Source organism: Oncorhynchus clarkii, chromosome 3 (genome assembly GCF_045791955.1).
Source record: "Oncorhynchus clarkii lewisi isolate Uvic-CL-2024 chromosome 3, UVic_Ocla_1.0, whole genome shotgun sequence".
Lineage (NCBI taxonomy): Eukaryota > Metazoa > Chordata > Actinopteri > Salmoniformes > Salmonidae > Oncorhynchus > Oncorhynchus clarkii.
The window spans coordinates 60911920-60929948 of NC_092149.1; the positions used below are offsets into that span (position 1 = coordinate 60911920).

At 45.3% G+C, this 18029-nt stretch overlaps 1 protein-coding gene and 1 non-coding gene across 4 annotated transcripts; both read left to right on the forward strand.

Moving 5' to 3' along the window:
• The first annotated feature begins 2196 nt into the window (after window positions 1–2196).
• LOC139400350 (splicing factor 3B subunit 1) lies at window positions 2197–17569 on the forward strand. 3 transcript variants are annotated; one of them, XM_071145313.1, is made up of 23 exons: window positions 2197–2269; window positions 3289–3464; window positions 3712–3813; window positions 4034–4148; window positions 6838–6917; window positions 7170–7382; window positions 7646–8111; window positions 8329–8450; window positions 8746–9045; window positions 9283–9462; window positions 9573–9659; window positions 9982–10252; window positions 10515–10660; window positions 10963–11109; window positions 11376–11501; window positions 11822–12043; window positions 12546–12728; window positions 12850–12961; window positions 13447–13567; window positions 13802–13933; window positions 14119–14391; window positions 16383–16599; window positions 16924–17569. In XM_071145313.1, the coding sequence occupies exons 1-23, from the start codon at window positions 2242–2244 to the stop codon at window positions 17080–17082; spliced, it is 3978 nt and encodes a 1325-aa protein (XP_071001414.1). In that variant the 5' UTR covers window positions 2197–2241; the 3' UTR covers window positions 17083–17569. The 3 variants fall into 3 exon arrangements, with proteins under 3 accessions (XP_071001414.1, XP_071001412.1, XP_071001413.1); XM_071145311.1 differs by having other exon boundaries at window positions 2209–2269; window positions 7643–8111; XM_071145312.1 differs by lacking the exons at window positions 2197–2269; window positions 3289–3464; window positions 3712–3813; window positions 4034–4148 and adding an exon at window positions 6345–6480 and having other exon boundaries at window positions 7643–8111.
• LOC139406229 (small nucleolar RNA R38) lies at window positions 12266–12335 on the forward strand. Its single transcript, XR_011633951.1, has one exon. It is a non-coding gene; the product is annotated as a small nucleolar RNA R38 (small nucleolar RNA).
• Window positions 17570–18029: the final 460 nt, after the last annotated feature.

The window sequence follows — 18029 nt, forward strand, 5'->3', positions numbered from 1 at the left end:
CTCATTTTTTTACGACTTTCCAGTTGTCTTGAACTCAATGAAGTCTGAGATTTCCCAGTTTCCAGTTGTTTTGAACGCGGCAGAAGTCATGCTGGATTGACAGCATGGCCAATGTTGAATATTTATCCTTTTAAGCTTGGAAAAGAGACCCTTAAACCCAGATTTGGACCATACAACGACTCCATTGAATATCAGGCTAGTGGTTTCTTTGCAAACCATTCACTGTTGAATTTGCAATTTAAAACTGGTTGTGTAATGTTTATGTCCAATGGCCGATGAGCACCGATATGATTTATCTATCATTTATCTTCATAATTTCTCTTCATATGACAAGGATTGAAAAGGATTTGCCAGTAGATTGTTGATTTGATTCATGATGATGACTGCTTGCTACAGTGGATATATCTGTGGCCAATGACCTTGAGCCTTCTTGGATGGGCACTTCTAATGTAAATCTATGGCAGCACCCAAGGGGCTTGAATTTTTAATCTCTCCCCGTAGATTTTGCGGCAACATAGTGTCCCCATGAGTGACAAAACACTGAGCCAATCACTGCGCAATTAGAGAACATTACCAACCCCTGCGTTCCTTATTTTCCGCTGGCTGCCCCACCACCACAGAAAGCACTGAGCTAGGCTGAAACACCTGCATTTTGGAACTCCCTTACTCAAGAAAGCAAAAAAAGAGACCATGTTTGTATGTGACATGTATTAATGCCAAAATAACATGCAAAACAGGCAAAAAATAATTTTTAAAAAGCAACTAGGGACTGTAATGTTTACATGTGTGCATTTATTTATTTTTCTTCTTCTGTGCATTTTCTATGAGAGTTAGCAACCAACTTTAAGGTGCATTACCGACACCAAATGGACTGGAGTGTAGATCAGAGACAAGGAAGGTTTAAATCCTACCCATTGTGCTCATTTCCCTAAGAAAACAAAATACATAATGAAATACTACATCCAGGGCCGGATTAATGCAGAGGTTTAACGCAGTGGCGGTTCTAGACGATTTCAACTGGGGGGGGGGCTGGGGCCAGTTGTACTGTTAGAGGGGCCAGTTACATTATACGTTATTGTTGTCATATCGTTTTCTTCACTGCATTGCAGGCATTAGCTGGCAAAAGACCATGTTCATAATCCTTAAACAATGTTTTACATTTTCTGTCTAATAACGGATGTAAAAAAAGAACAATAGCAAAACATTAGTTATGTAAAAATGATTTCACACTCCACATTTAGGGGGGCCAAAATGGTTTTCACAGGGCTTGTGTATGTGTGCAATTCAAAGGGTGAATGGACAAGACAAAAGATTTAAGTACCTTTGAGCGGGGTATGGTGGAGGTGCCAGGTGCACCAGTTTGTGTCAAGAACTGCAATGCTGCTGGGTTTTCCACAGTCAACATTTTCCTGCGTGTATCAAGAATGGTCCACCACCCAAAGGACATCTAGCCAACTTGACACAACTGTGGGAAGCATTGGAGTCAGCATGGGCCAGCATCCCTGTGGAATGCTTTCAACACCTAGAGTCTATGCCCCAATAAATTGAGGCTGTGTTGAGGGCAAAAAGGGGGTGTAACTCAATATTAGGAAGGTGTTCTTAATGTTTTGTACACTCAGTATATACTGTATATATTATGTATGTAGTGTATATTTTGTATTTTCTTACAGCAACCACCAACCACAGGAGGACTTAGGAGCACACTCTCATTGAGTGCCATAGGTAGTCAGCCTGCCACTCTGCTAAACATCCGCTCTGCTCTCAATGTTCAAAATACACCGGAGATCATAATTTAGTCACAGAAGATCAATAGTTTATAAAAAATTATATGAATGGACCTAAACGATGGGGTGACCAGGGATGTTCTCTTGAAAAGTGAGTGAATTTGACCATTTTTCTGTTCTACTAAGCATAAAAAGTACTTTTGGGTGTCAGGGAAAACATATGGAGTAAAAAGTACATTATTTTCTTTAGGAATATAGGGAAGTAAAATATGTTAAAAATAGAATGAGTAAAGTGCAGATAACCCCCCCAAAACGACTTAAGTAGTACTTTAAAATATGTTTACTTTACACACCACTGTTGAACTCGAGAACTTTCTCGTCCAGGACCACTGAGCTAAAGATTTTTACAACTCTCATTGTTCTATCTGTGACTAAACTGTCCAGGATTTATCTATTTTTTGCTGAACGGATATGAATTAGTTCGGACTTCCGGTTTCAGTTTTACCGAACCACCAAAATGGCGAAAGTCGCCAAAACACACGAAGGTAAGACTATTTATTTAGAAAATGTTGTAAATTGGTATTATAATTTAACTTGACGTACGTCGGGTTCCTATTAAAAAGAGGATCAATATGCATCCATTGTTTAGAAGCTAGCTACATGTTTTAGCAATATTTTCATTCGTGACAACCTAACGTTAAACGCAACGAGGACAGATAGCTAATGCCCCCCCCCCCCCCCCCCCCCCCCCAACTGCTAGGCTAGCTAGACAATACAACATTTCTACAACCGTGATTTCCTTGATCAGTATGCTCTTCAATTATACTATTTGTGTAGGTGTTGCTATAAGAAACGTGCTATGGTATAGATATGGCTAGATTTATTTAACAGCGTCAGTGTTGTTGTAGAAACTAAAATGGCGTTGGAAGTATGGCATGATGTCGGACGGACACCGCACTGATCCTAGTATCATAACGTTTGACGTGTTCCAGATTACACGTATCATGAATACATTTTGTAGCTAAGTAGCAATGATAGCCAACGTTATTTGGATAATCTAATCTTTGTCCAACCAGTACGGTCTGATTGCGCTCAAATTGAAACTAATTTACCAGGCCCTAGGTCAGCGTTTTCCAAACTCGGTCCTGGGGAAACCAAGCAAGGGTTAAGGTTTTATCCCTAGCGCTACACATCTGATTCACAAAATCAAATAATCATCAAGATTTGATTATTTGAATCGGCTGTGTAGTCCTAGGGCAAAAACGTGCCCCCCTTGGGGTCCCCAGAACCGAATTTGGGAAATGCTGCTTACTTTGTCAACACGGCGATCGATTTGAGCACAGATGAGAGCAAATGCGTGCTATACAAGCATACTAATTGATTACAATACAACAGCAGATTTTTTAAAATGAAATATGTAGCTTATCACTACTGCTGATGCTGTTTGAGTTTTTGTTCATTCTCATTTGGAAATATGCTTTATCTTAGGTGATGCGTTTGTACATATTTTTCAACACCCTGAAAGTCAATGGCTGTTGTGTTATTCTTCCCCCCCTGTCCCCAGACATTGAGGCCCAGATCCTGGAGATCCAGGGTATGAAGGCTGCCCTGGTGGAGGAGGGAGCAGATCAGGGTGTGGGCCTGGACTCAACTGGATATTACGACCAGGAGATCTATGGTGGCAGTGACAGCCGCTTCGCTGGATATGTCACCTCCATTGCTGCCAATGAACAGGAGGATGTAAGTGTTGCATGTCAAATCCCGTGTTTTGATGTATGTATTCTTGTTTGTTTTCTTTTTTACTTTGAAAATGGTCAAATAAAAGTGTTTTATGTTGTCTGCAACACTGACATCCTCCTTCTTTTCCTAGGGGTGAGGCGTCATATTTTTAATGGTGTTGACTACTCCATTATGTCTTGTTTGCGAGCTGGGAGAGTCTGCCTTAAGTGGCTAGGCTTGACCAGACTCTTCTCTCTCTCATTTTCAGGATGACGAGGAGGACTCTTCAACAAGTCTACTTGGACAGAAGAAACCGGGGTATCATGCTCCGGTGGCTATACTCAATGCGATACCACAGTCAGATGAACAGGTTAGCCCCAGTAACACCATCTCCCTCTCCAGCTTTTGCAATAAGTGTAGAATTCTACTTTTGAGTTCAATTACCGAACCTTATTGCAAACGTTTTGGATTTGCTTAATTTTCCTGCTACTATCTTGTCATATACATTTTATTATGGCTAGTTCTCACATTAAATGTATGTTTACCATGATGACATGTATAGTAAAATGCTGTGTTCTCTCTCCTCTCAGTACGACCCGTTTGCCGAGCACAGGCCCGCCAAGATTGCCGAGCGTGAGGACGAGTACAAGGCCAGACGACGACAGATGATCATCTCTCCGGAGCGACTCGACCCCTTTGCAGACGGTAAATTTCACCCCTCCATCCTCCCTCCATAGTGTCCTCCCCTGTTCATGTTATACCCTCTCTCCCTTATCCCATGGCTGCCTTTCAAGAGTTTCAACCCACCTCTTGTTGCTTAGCCCTTCGAGCACTGTGCAACGGCTTGCTCCCCAGACTAAGACCTTCCCGTGGTAATCTTTCCTGGCCCGAGGGCGGTTGGTTCTCTTGTCACTGCGCCTTTTATCACTCATCATTTTCTCTCAATAATCTCTTTGCTTTGAGGCAAACGGTCTGCGATGCAGATACAAGGTTTTTTTTCTTCTTGGAAAATGACAATAATTGTAAACAGGATTTAAGTAGTATAAAATAAATGTCTGCCAGTGAGGGGTTCCATTTTGTTTTAGGGAGAGGTGGTTTGCGGTTGTCTTGGTTAGACTTTCGTACCTAACACTACATGGGTGGCAGGTAGCTTGTGTGTGTCTCGAAGGGTTAACATACCCATGTGGCTATCTCATGTACTGATGGTGGAAATGACTGTCTTACTCTTAAGAAAGGTATTAAGTAATGTGAGTAGCAAAGAAAATAAACTTCTATATGGGGTTGATGGTCAACTTTGGGGTAATTCACCTGCTCGTGCAATATGCCGCACCCTACTGTGCCCAGTAGGCGGGAACACAATGACCCCACACACACACACACACACCACCCCAGAAACGTGCTGGCTGTATGAAGCTTGGCTCCAAGTCACTGAAAGCCCCTAGATGGCAGACCACCTGGGTACAGATCTGAAGTATTTCTGTGTAGAACAAGAACACATAAAATGAGCAATGCAACCAGACCACCCCTTTTCTTCCAAGTGGCCCTTCCTTCACTACAGTATCATTATGCAGGCTTATGGTCAGTTACCACCACTGTTGGCTTGTCAGATTTCTAGGGGTTGGGGAACTTCCATTAGAAAAGGACAGGACGTCACAAATTATGTGTGTGTCATCAACATTACTGAGTAATGGTCTCAGATTTCAACACACATTTAATTGGCTTTTGGTCCAAGTCGGTTCAGGCGTCGTAACTTGGACTCTAAGTGTGTGATTTAATAGAGTGAATTACAATTGCGGTTTAATCTTTGGCAATGGGTTTGTCTTGCCCCTTACCCCTCACAGGGACAAGGAGCCGTCAACTAGCTATATTCACATTCCTCAAAGCCTAAATGAACTGAATAGTCCATCAGTTAACAAGGAGGGCCTGTCTCTCAAAATACGGCTTGACTAGCCATTGAGCATTTGATTAACTAAGCACACACATTCTAGAATAGGATTACGGTATTTATCTACACAATGCAACAATTTGTTTGTAGCGACTGAAGCACCCATGTCTCTTTTCTGAGATGAAGTGGCCTCAGTGCATCTATGTAGTCTGGGTAGGCCTGTATCAAGCCTGCATGTAGACAGCTCTGTCATATACAAAGATGTTGTGTAAATATATTTCTATTTTACATCTTTGTAAAATAGAAACATATCAAGAAATCTGTGTGCCGCAATTCCACAGGCCCATACTAACTGTCCTTAATTTCTCTCCTACAGCAGTACTGCTTTGCCAGTCCTGTACTGCACTCTCTTAAGGGTGCAGCAACTCATCCTGTGTAGGTTATGGTGAACAGACAGAAGCGTGCGCTTGTCAGTTTTGTCAGGGTCCGCTGGTGGTCTGGGTGGGGGGCAGCTCTTACTCAATAAACCTCTACCATAAGAACCTTTTTAATTTTGTCTTCTACCCTAGACTTTATATCATTACATTTAAACCATAGCAATTTCATGGTAGTCTTTTGCTTTAGATTGATTTTGTAATTCGTAATGAATTTAAAGAATATATATTTTTCTAGAAAGGAAGCCAAGATCTACGTTTACGAAGTTGAAATAGCAATCGACTGATGTCAAACTACCAGCTGCTTAGTAGCAGGCAGCCTGTGTCCCCCCCCCCCCCCCCCCCCCCCCCGGAACCTTCACGGCCCCTGATGTAAACGTGTAACTACATATAGATGCTCTCCCTACCCTGGGTTACATAAAGTAGCTACACATTTATCTCACAAGAAGATTCCTAGATTTGGGAACAATTTAGATTTTAATTTTATTAATCAATACTTCACAATCTAGAGGGCATTTTACATATTTTCATTTATTTAAGGTTTGAGCCCCAGGAGGAATTTTCTTTTGAGTGACGTAAAAAGAAATCACAGGTGGTATGCTTATGTGTGTGAGTTCCAACCCTTTTCCAAAGTGTTACTAATGGTAAAGAGACATTTTCTAGGCTTCTTTTCTGCCGGTTGAAGTCTGACTGCAGAAGGACCCTTGGCACTGAAAGTGTACGTATTCTGGAGAGCACAGCCCAGGACCCCTGCATCAGTGATGGCTTTATCCTCGCCTGTTATCTCCTTAAAAGAAAGAAAAAACCCACCTCAGCTTTTTCTCAATGTATCTGCCTGTTGTTTTTTATTCAGCTATGTTTGTATGTAACGCAAGCAAGAGAGGACTGCCTGTATGTTGTGTATCTAGGGTTGTCTTGTTGTGATTCAGCTTAAGGAACTAATACAGTAAAAGTTTCTAAAGAAGTGAGGGCCTAGCTGAGCTGGCTGTGTTTTACTTGCTGTGTTTTATGAATCCGGGTCCTGGGGCGTATTCTAATCGGCTGCCCTGTGTCTTGTTGGTGCTCTCTCGCGCAGGGGGCAAAACGCCGGACCCAAAGCTGCAGTCCAGGTCGTACATGGATGTCATGAAGGAGCAGCACCTGACCAAAGAGGAGGTAAAGACAGACCAGATATACCTCCTTTGTGGTTTAGCTCAAGGGCATAACTTTGTCTTCAGGTAATGTGTCTATTAGTGGTGTATCCATAGAGGGTTATAATTTATGAGAATATTTCATTATGTGGGTCTGTTCAGTGTGGGGTTTTGTTGCCTTCAATAGACTTCTGTCCTACAAACCTCACGGGAAACTTTTCCCTGTTGTGGTTAGTCTCTGGTTTGTGTTCTCACTCTCTCTTCTCCCTTTATGCAGAAAGAGATCCGTCAGCAGATGGCAGAAAAGGCCAAGACGGGAGACCTGAAGGCTGTCAACGGCTCTGCTGCCTCCCAGGCTGCCGCTGCCGCCGCCAAGCGCAAACGCCGCTGGGACCAGACGGCCGAGAAACAGGACCAATCAGGAACCCCCAGCAACACCGGCACACCCAAGAAGATGTCTAGCTGGGACCAGGCTGACCAGGCTGCTGAGGTAAAACATATTATCTTAGCTGATCAAATCAATCAAGTTTGTATCCTTACTGTGACTTGGTGCGAGCTAGTGTTTGATCAGCAAATTATATAGGACCTAGTGTTGGTTTTTGGGGCAGTTTATTTCTGTCTTGCCTTGACTTGAATATAATGTTTTATGCTAGTGGAACTAAGGACATCAACCTGGCTTCATTTCTGGTCTGTAAGAATTCATTGATCCCTTTATCCCCTGACTCTTTCTCTCTCGCGCACTCTCCACAGCAGACCCCAGGACACACCCCTGGCCACACCCCCTCCAACAGCCGCTGGGACGAGACCCCTGGCAGGAATAAGGGCAGCGAGACCCCAGGGGCCACTCCCAGCTCCCGGATGTGGGACCCAACCCCCAGCCACACCCCGGCCGGAGCAGCCACCCCAGGCAGGGGGGACACACCGGGACACACCACCCCCGGACATGGGGGAGCCACAGGCAGCGTGCGCAAAAACCGTTGGGATGAGACCCCCAAGACTGAGAGGGAGACCCCTGGTCATGGTAGTGGTTGGGCCGAGACTCCCCGTACAGACAGAGGAGACGAGTCTGTGGGAGAGACCCCCACCCCCGGGGCCAGTAAGAGGAAGTCCCGTTGGGACGAGACCCCCGCCAGCCAGATGGGCTCTTCCACTCCACTGATGACCCCTGGGAAGACCCCCATTGGAACCCCTGCCATGAATATGGCCACTCCCTCTCCAGGTACTGTCAATCACAAACCTGCATTTCAACCCATTTTCAATATAGAGGTAGAATATCATTTAAAATGGATAACTGTTGGCAAATCATGTTTGCTATTAGGTACTTGTTGTTCATTTATTAGTAATATAAATGACTAGTAATAGAAGTAGTAGAATGTCCCACTAAGACGTGATACTAGGTTGAGGCGTGTTTTACATTGTGTTTCCTTTCCTGTCAGGTCACCTGATGAGCATGACCCCAGAGCAGCTGCAGGCGTGGCGTTGGGAGAGGGAGATCGATGAGAGAAACCGACCTCTCACAGACGATGAGCTAGACGCCATGTTCCCAGAGGGATACAAGGTAGAGTAGACTCTCTCGCACTCACCAGCACAATGGAGAAATCACATCTATCTATATTAAATGAGTGAATAGTCTTCAGTGATGATATGATAATGAGTTGGAACAGGACAGTTTCTCTGGTCAGTGTCACGTTCTGTCTCTCTGGGTTCAGTTCCCTCTTACTGAAGACATCAAGGCGTTTGTCTGAGAATACCTCAATCCTGTACACACAAAAAGAGTAAACCGTACTGTAAAATAAGTTACCTGTATAGTAAGTGAACAGTACTGATGTTTCATCTTCCACCTCCCTCCACAGGTCCTTCCCCCACCAGCAGGCTATGTGCCCATCCGTACCCCGGCCCGGAAGCTGTCTGCCACACCCACCCCCATGGGGGGCATGACGGGCTTCCACATGCAGCAGGAGGACCGCTCCATGAAGCAGATCAACGACCAGCCCAGTGGGAACCTGCCCTTCCTCAAACCAGACGACATCCAGTACTTTGATAAACTGCTGGTTGAGGTAGATGAGTCCACTCTGAGCCCAGAGGAACAGAAGGAGCGTAAGATCATGAAACTGCTGCTGAAGATCAAGAACGGAACACCTCCCATGAGAAAGGTGAGACCAGCTGCCAACTGTCCTCATAGTTGACCACAGAATAAAAAAAATGGAACTTTCCCTGACCAAGATGGCTGCCATTATCCGCACATTCTACGAGCTATGAAGGTTTATGACATAGGCTACTCTAGTGTCATATTGTATCTCTATGGTCTTTACTCCATCTTCCTTTTGGTGTGTAACTCTCACCACTGAAAAGTCAACTGTCCAGTCTAACCCCATTGCGTCTCTCCTCAGGCTGCCCTGCGTCAGATCACAGACAAGGCGAGGGAGTTTGGAGCAGGGCCCCTGTTCAACCAGATCCTGCCCCTGCTCATGTCTCCTACTCTGGAGGACCAGGAGCGCCACCTACTGGTCAAGGTCATCGACCGCATCCTCTACAAGCTGGACGATCTCGTCCGCCCATACGTACACAAGGTGGGTCAGTGTGTGTGTGAGAGTGGCAGTACTCTGACTCTGTTACACTATGTCTCCTGTGCTGAGATTGGCACTGTGTGTGGTTCACTAATTGACTCTCTGTTCCCCAGATCCTGGTGGTGATTGAGCCCCTGCTGATTGATGAAGATTACTACGCCAGAGTGGAGGGCAGAGAGATCATCTCTAACTTGGCCAAGGTGAGCCCCACTCCCAGACCTATAATGTACTCCCACACCCACCACAGTTAGGTAACATGCCTGTTGGACCTGTCCGTGGTCAGATCAGGGCTAGTACTTCGCTAGCTGAAAAACCAGCACGAGAACTAGCCGATTTGACATCCATTTCTGTTCTCACCCTGCTCCCGTTGGTTACATTCCTACAGCAAGTAGAGAATATTTTTTTCTCTCTCCAGAAATCACATTAGAAAAAGACACTTATGCTGTCTATGCAAGCAGTGTCATGAACACCAATTAATCTGTTGATCTCTTTCCATGTCTCTCTCCTTCCCTCCCTTTCTAGGCTGCCGGCCTGGCCACTATGATCTCCACCATGAGGCCTGATATTGACAACATGGACGAGTATGTCAGAAATACAACAGCCAGAGCTTTCGCTGTCGTAGCGTCCGCTCTGGGTATCCCATCCCTGCTGCCCTTCCTCAAGGCTGTGTGTAAGAGCAAGAAGTCATGGCAGGCCCGCCACACGGGCATCAAGATTGTCCAGCAGATCGCCATCCTCATGGGTTGTGCCATCCTGCCCCATCTGAGGAGTCTGGTGGAGATCATCGAGCATGGTGAGCTGAGGGAGCAACGCAGATAGTATGTGACTTGAAGGGGTAGTTTAGTTCTACTATCTAGTAATAGTCATTTTGTTATTTTTGGGCGTTAATATCTAGTAAATGTGATTCGTAGTTTAGCTTTTTTATTTAAAAACAATGTGTGCTTTTTCAAGCTCATTGGCTTTTTAAGTGCATTTCACACATGGTCACGAAACACACTACCAGGAAGGATAAAATATGATATCTTACTGACCTTTACTGTCTGCGCCCCCCTCAGGTCTGGTGGATGAGCAGCAGAAGGTGCGGACCATCAGTGCCCTGGCCATTGCTGCCCTGGCGGAGGCTGCCACTCCCTACGGTATCGAGTCCTTTGACTCCGTACTCAAACCCCTGTGGAAGGGTATCAGACAGCACAGAGGAAAGGTGAGGACAAAACACTAGAGGACCAAACTGTTGAGGACTCATTGCCTTCGGTTACATGTCTGCGAATCATTCTCGCCTGTTGGACCTATCAGTGGTCAGATCAGGGCTAGTACTTCGCTAGATTGACACCAACATGAGAACTGGCAGATGTGACATCATTTCACTTCTGTTCTCACCCTGCACTTGTTGGTTACATTCTTCAAACAAGTAGTTAATACAAGTTTACCTGAAATCACATTCAACTTTGTCAGAGTATCTTGGCTGTGTCGACCTGGTAACTGAGTTAAACCTCTGGGTTCCAGGGTCTGGCTGCGTTCCTGAAGGCCATTGGCTACCTGATCCCTCTAATGGATGCTGAGTATGCTAACTACTACACCAGAGAGGTCATGCTGATCCTCATCAGAGAGTTCCAGTCCCCTGACGAGGAGATGAAGAAGATCGTGCTCAAGGTGAGGGAGCCTAACTTTGTGTGTGTGTTTGTGCGCGAATCATTCTCGCCTGTTCGACCTATCAGTGGTCAGATCAGGGCTAGTACTTCGCTAGATGGACACCAACATGAGATCTGGCAGATGTGACATCATTTCACTTCTGTTCTCACCCTGCACCCGTTGGTTACATTTCCAAAATGGAAAGAAGTTGCTAGCTAGTACACTTCAAACAGAATTGGTGTATGTGTGGCCTGTTTCTAACCCCCATTGTTCCCCCTCTCTTCCAGGTGGTGAAACAGTGCTGTGGTACTGACGGTGTGGAGGCCAACTACATCAAGACAGAGATCCTGCCCCCCTTCTTCAAGCACTTCTGGCAGCACAGGATGGCCCTGGACAGACGCAACTACAGACAGGTAGGTACGCACAACTCACACACACATGACTCCATACACTAACGATATGTTGAATTTGTTTGGTCAAGTAGGCAGTTGTGTATCAAGTATAAATAGAAAAGCAGAAATGAAGGTCTGTGCCAAGGCTTGTAGCAGAAGATGACTGGTGATTTAAGAGTTAGATTTACTAAGTAAAGTTCGACATTAAGTTGAACTATACCAAGCAACGATAAGCAGAAGATTTTATGGTTGGATTTCAATGTTTAGTTCAACGTTAATTAATCACTGCCGTGTTTCCCCCGAGGCATGAACTGACCAAATTCCCCCCCATCTCTCTCCAGCTTGTGGACACCACAGTAGAGCTGGCCAACAAGGTGGGAGCAGCAGAGATCATCTCTCGTATAGTAGATGACCTGAAGGACGAGGCAGAGCAGTACAGGAAGATGGTGATGGAGACCATAGAGAAGATCATGGGGAACCTGGGAGCTGCTGACATCGACCACAAGCTGGAGGAGCAGCTGATCGACGGCATCCTGTACGCCTTCCAGGAACAGACCACTGAGGTGAGACCTGGGGCACGTTCAGCGAGGAACAGTGTTGTGGAGCGTTCAGATAGAAATGGTTTATGTAGAACAAATATGCCTTTATGACCTGTAGAATAAGGAATTGTGTCAGCTCTATTCATCACATTTCTATCTACAAGGTTCCAGAATGTTTGCTGACAACCTGGCTCAGGGTATAACTTAAGGGACATAACGTTGGGGAATGTTCAGATAGACATTTTGTAAAGCCTGTGATGAAACAAGTTATCCCTGTCTGAGCAGCAGTGTGGACTTCTGGTAGTCTGAGGTTTGATGGGAGATTCATATTGATTGGAATGGGCAAGCATCTGTGTCTGAAATGGCATACTATTCCATTTAAACCAGAGTCCTATGGGCTTTGGTCAAATGTAGTGCAGTATATCGGGAATAGGATGCCATTTTGAAAGCAGACACTCTGTCCATTAGCCTACCTGTGTAGACTGTAGACTAAGACTAACTCTAGTTGACCTCTGACCCTGTGTAGGACTCTGTAATGCTGAACGGGTTTGGCACGGTGGTGAATGCCCTGGGGAAGAGGGTGAAGCCCTACCTGCCTCAGATCTGTGGTACGGTACTGTGGCGTCTCAACAACAAGTCTGCCAAGGTCCGCCAGCAGGCAGCTGACCTCATCTCTCGTACCGCCGTGGTCATGAAGACCTGCCAGGAGGTTAGACTGACTCAAACAGACACACACACGTACTCTCTCACTCATAAACTTTGCTACGAACGTCACTAAAGATGTGCAGGGTTTCTCTTCCTTTCTAAACCTCTCTTTCTCCCCTCAACAGGAGAAGCTGATGGGTCACCTGGGAGTGGTGTTATATGAGTACCTAGGAGAGGAGTATCCTGAAGTACTGGGAAGCATCCTCGGTGCTCTCAAGGCCATCGTCAACGTCATCGGTACGTAAACATCACCCTCTCACTACGACACCGGTCTTCTCTCTGCGAATCAATCTCGCCTGTTCGACCTATCCGTGGTCAGATCAGGGCTAGTACTTCGCTAGATTGACACCAACATGAGATCTGGCAGATGTGACATCATTTCACTTCTGTTCTCACCCTGCACCCGTTGGTTACAAATGAAAAGTCAATTGGCATATAGTGTCTTCCAAAACACAATTTATTCTCCTTGTTATATAGCTTAGGACACCATTCCTCTCGCTTCCTGAAACATACACTGCAATTATTTATGAGAAAGCACTCAAGTTGGAAGAGAGATGCCTATGAATGAATTGGGTTAGTTCAGTGAAGAACATGGATTGGTCTGTACAGAGGGTTCAACAGCATTAACATTAGAAGAGTGGTTATGGTAGTAGTGGTGGTAATAATAAGACTGGTTGATATGCATCAGACATCTGATTGGTTGTCTGTCCTGTCATTCATAGGCATGCATAAGATGACTCCACCAATCAAAGACCTGCTGCCGCGCCTGACGCCAATCTTGAAGAACAGACATGAGAAGGTGCAGGAGAACTGTATTGACCTGGTGGGCAGGATTGCTGACAGGTATGTGTGTGATGATGGCCTTGTATATTTCAATCTTTGACTCTCAATTCGACTTTCTTCGACATCCTGTCTCTTCCTTTTCAACCGCATTGAAGAAGGTTCCAGTTCCCTCTGGGAGAGTAGGAAAGATGAATTGAGAGAGCCTCTGACGCCTACTCATATGTGCAGAAATTGATACACTAGTAGATGTTTCATCAACCATGTTATAACTCCTACCCTGCTCTGTCTGTGTAGGGGTGCTGAGTACGTGTCGGCCAGGGAGTGGATGCGGATCTGTTTTGAGCTGCTGGAGCTCCTGAAGGCCCACAAGAAGGCCATCCGCAGAGCCACTGTCAACACCTTTGGATACATCGCCAAGGCTATCGGGTGAGTGCTCCAGTCTCTGGCTAATTCATGACCATACCATCCTCACAGTTTGTCATCTATTAGGGATTCGGTTTGGAAATTAAATGTCTGCTCAAGGACGTTGTGTTCAATTGAATGTTTTCCCCTCCCAAATGTGTACTGATTTAGCATGTGGGTGACCTCCTGACCCCTCTCTCCCCCTCCAGACCCCATGACGTGCTGGCCACACTACTAAACAACCTGAAGGTTCAGGAGCGTCAGAACAGAGTGTGTACCACCGTAGCCATCGCCATCGTGGCTGAGACCTGTTCTCCCTTCACCGTGCTCCCCGCGCTCATGAATGAGTACCGCGTGCCAGAGCTCAACGTGCAGAACGGCGTGCTCAAGTCCCTCTCCTTCCTGTTTGAGTACATTGGGGAGATGGGCAAGGACTACATTTACGCTGTCACGCCCCTGCTGGAGGATGCACTGATGGACAGGTGAAAGGATTGCAGCATTGTGATGTTTTGGCTTCAGTTCTAGTAACACAATGAACTCCTTCACTACCCAGATAAACATAACATTTCCCTCCTAATAAGTATTCATTATATCTACAAGCAGTACATTTAACAACTAGCCGTGGTGAGTTTCAGCCCTGTATGTCAACAGTGTTGGCAGACAGTTGACTTGGTGGTATTATGCCTGCGAATCATTCTCGCCTGTTCGACCTATCCGTGGTCAGATCAGGGCTAGTACTTCGCTAGATGGACACCAACATGAGAACTGGCAGATGTGACATCATTTCACTTCTGTTCTCACCCTGCACCCGTTGGTTACAAAGTAAAGTGTAATTCATTGTCAATGAGGATTTCACCCTCAGCCTTAGAATATGCAGTGCATTTGGAAAGTATTCAGACCCCTTGACTTTCCACATGTTATGTTACAGCCTTATTCCAAAATTGATTAAATCGTTCCCCCCCTCAATCTACACACAGTACCTCATAATGACAAAGCAAAAACAAGTTTAGACATTTTTGCTAACTAATAAAAAAAACGGAAATATTACATTTACATAAGTATTCAGACCCTTTACTCAGTACTTTGTTGAAGTACCTTTGGCAGTGATTACAGCCTTGAGTCTTCTTGGGTATGACGCTACAAGCTTGGCACACATGTATTTGGTGAGTTTCTCCCATTCCTCTCTGCAGATCCTCTCAAGTTCTGTTGGATTGGGAGTGTTGCTGCACAGCTATTTTCCGGTCTCTCCAGAGATGTTCGATCAGGTTCAAGTCTGGGTTCTGGCTGGGCCACTCGAGGACAATTAGAGACTTTTCCTGAAGTCACTCCTGCATTGTCTTGGCTGTGTGCTCAGGGTCGTTGTCCTGTTGGAAGGTGAACCTTTGCCCCCAGTCTGTGCTCTGGAGCAGGTTTTCATCAAGGATCACTGTACTTTGCTCCATTCATCTTTCCCTCGATCCTGACTAGTCTCCCAGTCCCAGCTGCTGAAAAACATCCCCACAGCATGATGCTGCCACCACCATGCTTCATTGTAGGGATGGTGCCAGGTTTCTTCCAGACGTGACGCTGAGCATTCAGGCCAAAGAGTTCAAACTTGGTTTCATCAGGCCAGAGAATCTTGTTTCTCATCTTTAGGTGCCTTTTGGCGAACTCCAAGCAGGTTGTCATGTGCCTTTTACTGAGGAGTGGCTTCTGTCTGGCCAGTCTACCGTAAAAGCCTGATTAGTGGGAGTGCACCAGAGATGGTTGTCCTTCTGGAAGGTTCTCCCATCTCCACAAGCGAACTCTAGAGCTCTGTCTGAGTGACCATCGGGTTCTTGGTCACCTCTCTGACTAAGGCCCTTCTCCCCCGATTGCTCAGTTTGGCCGTGCGGCCGGCTCTAGGAAGAGTCTTGGTGGTTCCAAACTTCTTCCATTTAAGAATGATGGAGGCCACTGTGTTCTTGGACCTTCAATACTGCAGAATTTTTTGGTACCTGTGCCTCGACAAAATCCTGTCTCGGAGTTCTACGGACAATTCCTTCGACCTCATGGCTTGGCTTTTGCTCTGACATGCACTGTCAACTGTGGGACCTTATATAGACAGGTGTGTGCCTTTCCAAATCATGTCCAATCAATTGAATTTACCACAGGATGACTCCAAGTTGTAGAAGCATCTCAAGGATGATCAATGGAAACAGGATGCACCTGAGCTCAATTTAGAGTTTCATAGCAAAGGGCCTGAATACTTATCTAAAGGTATTTGTTTTTTTATTTTTAAAACATTTGCAAAAATTTCTAAAACCATTTTCGCTTCGTTATGGGGTATTGTGTAGAGATTGCTGACAAAACATTTATTTAATCCAATTTATAATAAGGCTGTAATGTAACATTTTGAAAAGGTGAAGGGGTCTGAATACTTTCCAAAGGCCCTTTCCACCTTTTGATTGGACCCATGTTAACCCTGTTTCCCCACTTTCTCTCCTCCTTACAGAGACTTGGTCCACAGACAGACAGCCAGTGCCGTGGTGCAGCACATGTCCCTGGGCGTCTACGGCTTCGGCTGTGAAGACTCGCTCAACCACCTGCTCAACTATGTGTGGCCCAACGTGTTTGAGACGTCGCCCCACGTCATCCAGGCTGTGATGGGGGCCTTGGAAGGCCTCAGGGTGGCCATCGGCCCCTGCCGCATGCTGCAGTATTGCCTACAGGTAACTACTATCACTACTGCCTACATCAAGGGTGGGTGAGCTACGACCCGTGAGCCTCGTCCGCCACCCAGATTTAAATGGCCGGTCCCTAAAAAAAATCTGTGGACCTCCGACTTTCGAAATCCAGAAGGTTTTCCCACCCCTGACCTACATCACTGTTCTTCTTGCTTTGGTACAGGTAGCAGACTACTAAATATGTATTTATGACGTCCATGAAAGAACTGCTGTGGATATTTACCAAAAATAACAAACGTAATGAAAATATAGTAGCACTGTAAGTACAGCCATTGAGTGTGATGCTCTAACACAGTCTCCTCTCCCCAGGGTCTGTTCCACCCAGCCAGGAAGGTGCGAGACGTCTACTGGAAGATCTACAACTCTATCTACATCGGCTCCCAGGATGCTCTCATTGCTCATTACCCACACGTCTACAACGATGAGAAGAACCCTTACCTCCGCTATGAGCTGGAGTACTTCTTGTGATTCTGCTCTTCTCACTCTGACGATTTCTCTCCCTCTTCTCTTTGTCCTATCTCTCTTTGTGTATAGGACTTGGTCCATTTTTTTATATTATTTATCTCCTCTGTCTTTGTAGTGGTTGTATCCAACACAGCCACAGTGGCTGTGGCCTGAGATTGATTTTTAATACAATAAAAACTGTGTATGATAGGGAAATGGAGTATAAAATGGAACAACTTCTTAGAGCTTGTATGTATTGTTTTGTTTTCTCCTTTTCTAATCATTTCCATAAGGAATGACAGACAGTACAGTGGAGTGCAGGCTCTAAGTTAGCCTTGTTATGGAATGGAAAAGCAACTCAGTGAAACTCTTTAAAATATTGTCATGGTTTCTTTTTACCGGCCTTGACCGTTCCTTCTCAATGCTTTGCTCGCTTATCAGTGATCACCCCCCTGTTCTTATCAGAATGTTGCTTTATTTGACTGAATAAACATTTGTGTATAAAATAAAACCTCTGCTTTATTGAGTTGGTCAAAGTAAAGCATGAGACATGACTACTCATAGGAGTAATAATATGGAAAGCGGTCTATGAAAAGTACCATCTTCCTTTCCCTATGTCTATGGTCATAACCTTGGAGGGAAAATAACTACTTGGTGGAATATGTGAGAACATACCAGCATTCTCCAGATTCAAATTCCACACAGATCACCTTTGCCACCTTGTGTCATGTCACAACCTCATGTTCCACAGGCACTACTAGTCTTAGATGAATTATATATTTTTTTATGCAGTTAAATGTACACAAGCTGGCATAGAACATCGACCATACCAAATTAGCTATATTTCACCAAGAAATGCCACAAGATTACATTACAAAGGCTACAGTTTGTTCAGAAATCAACCCTCTATAATGCCTTTTGTTCCCTTATCAGGCCCTGTCATCCTGCTGAGACATAACAGACCAAGGTGA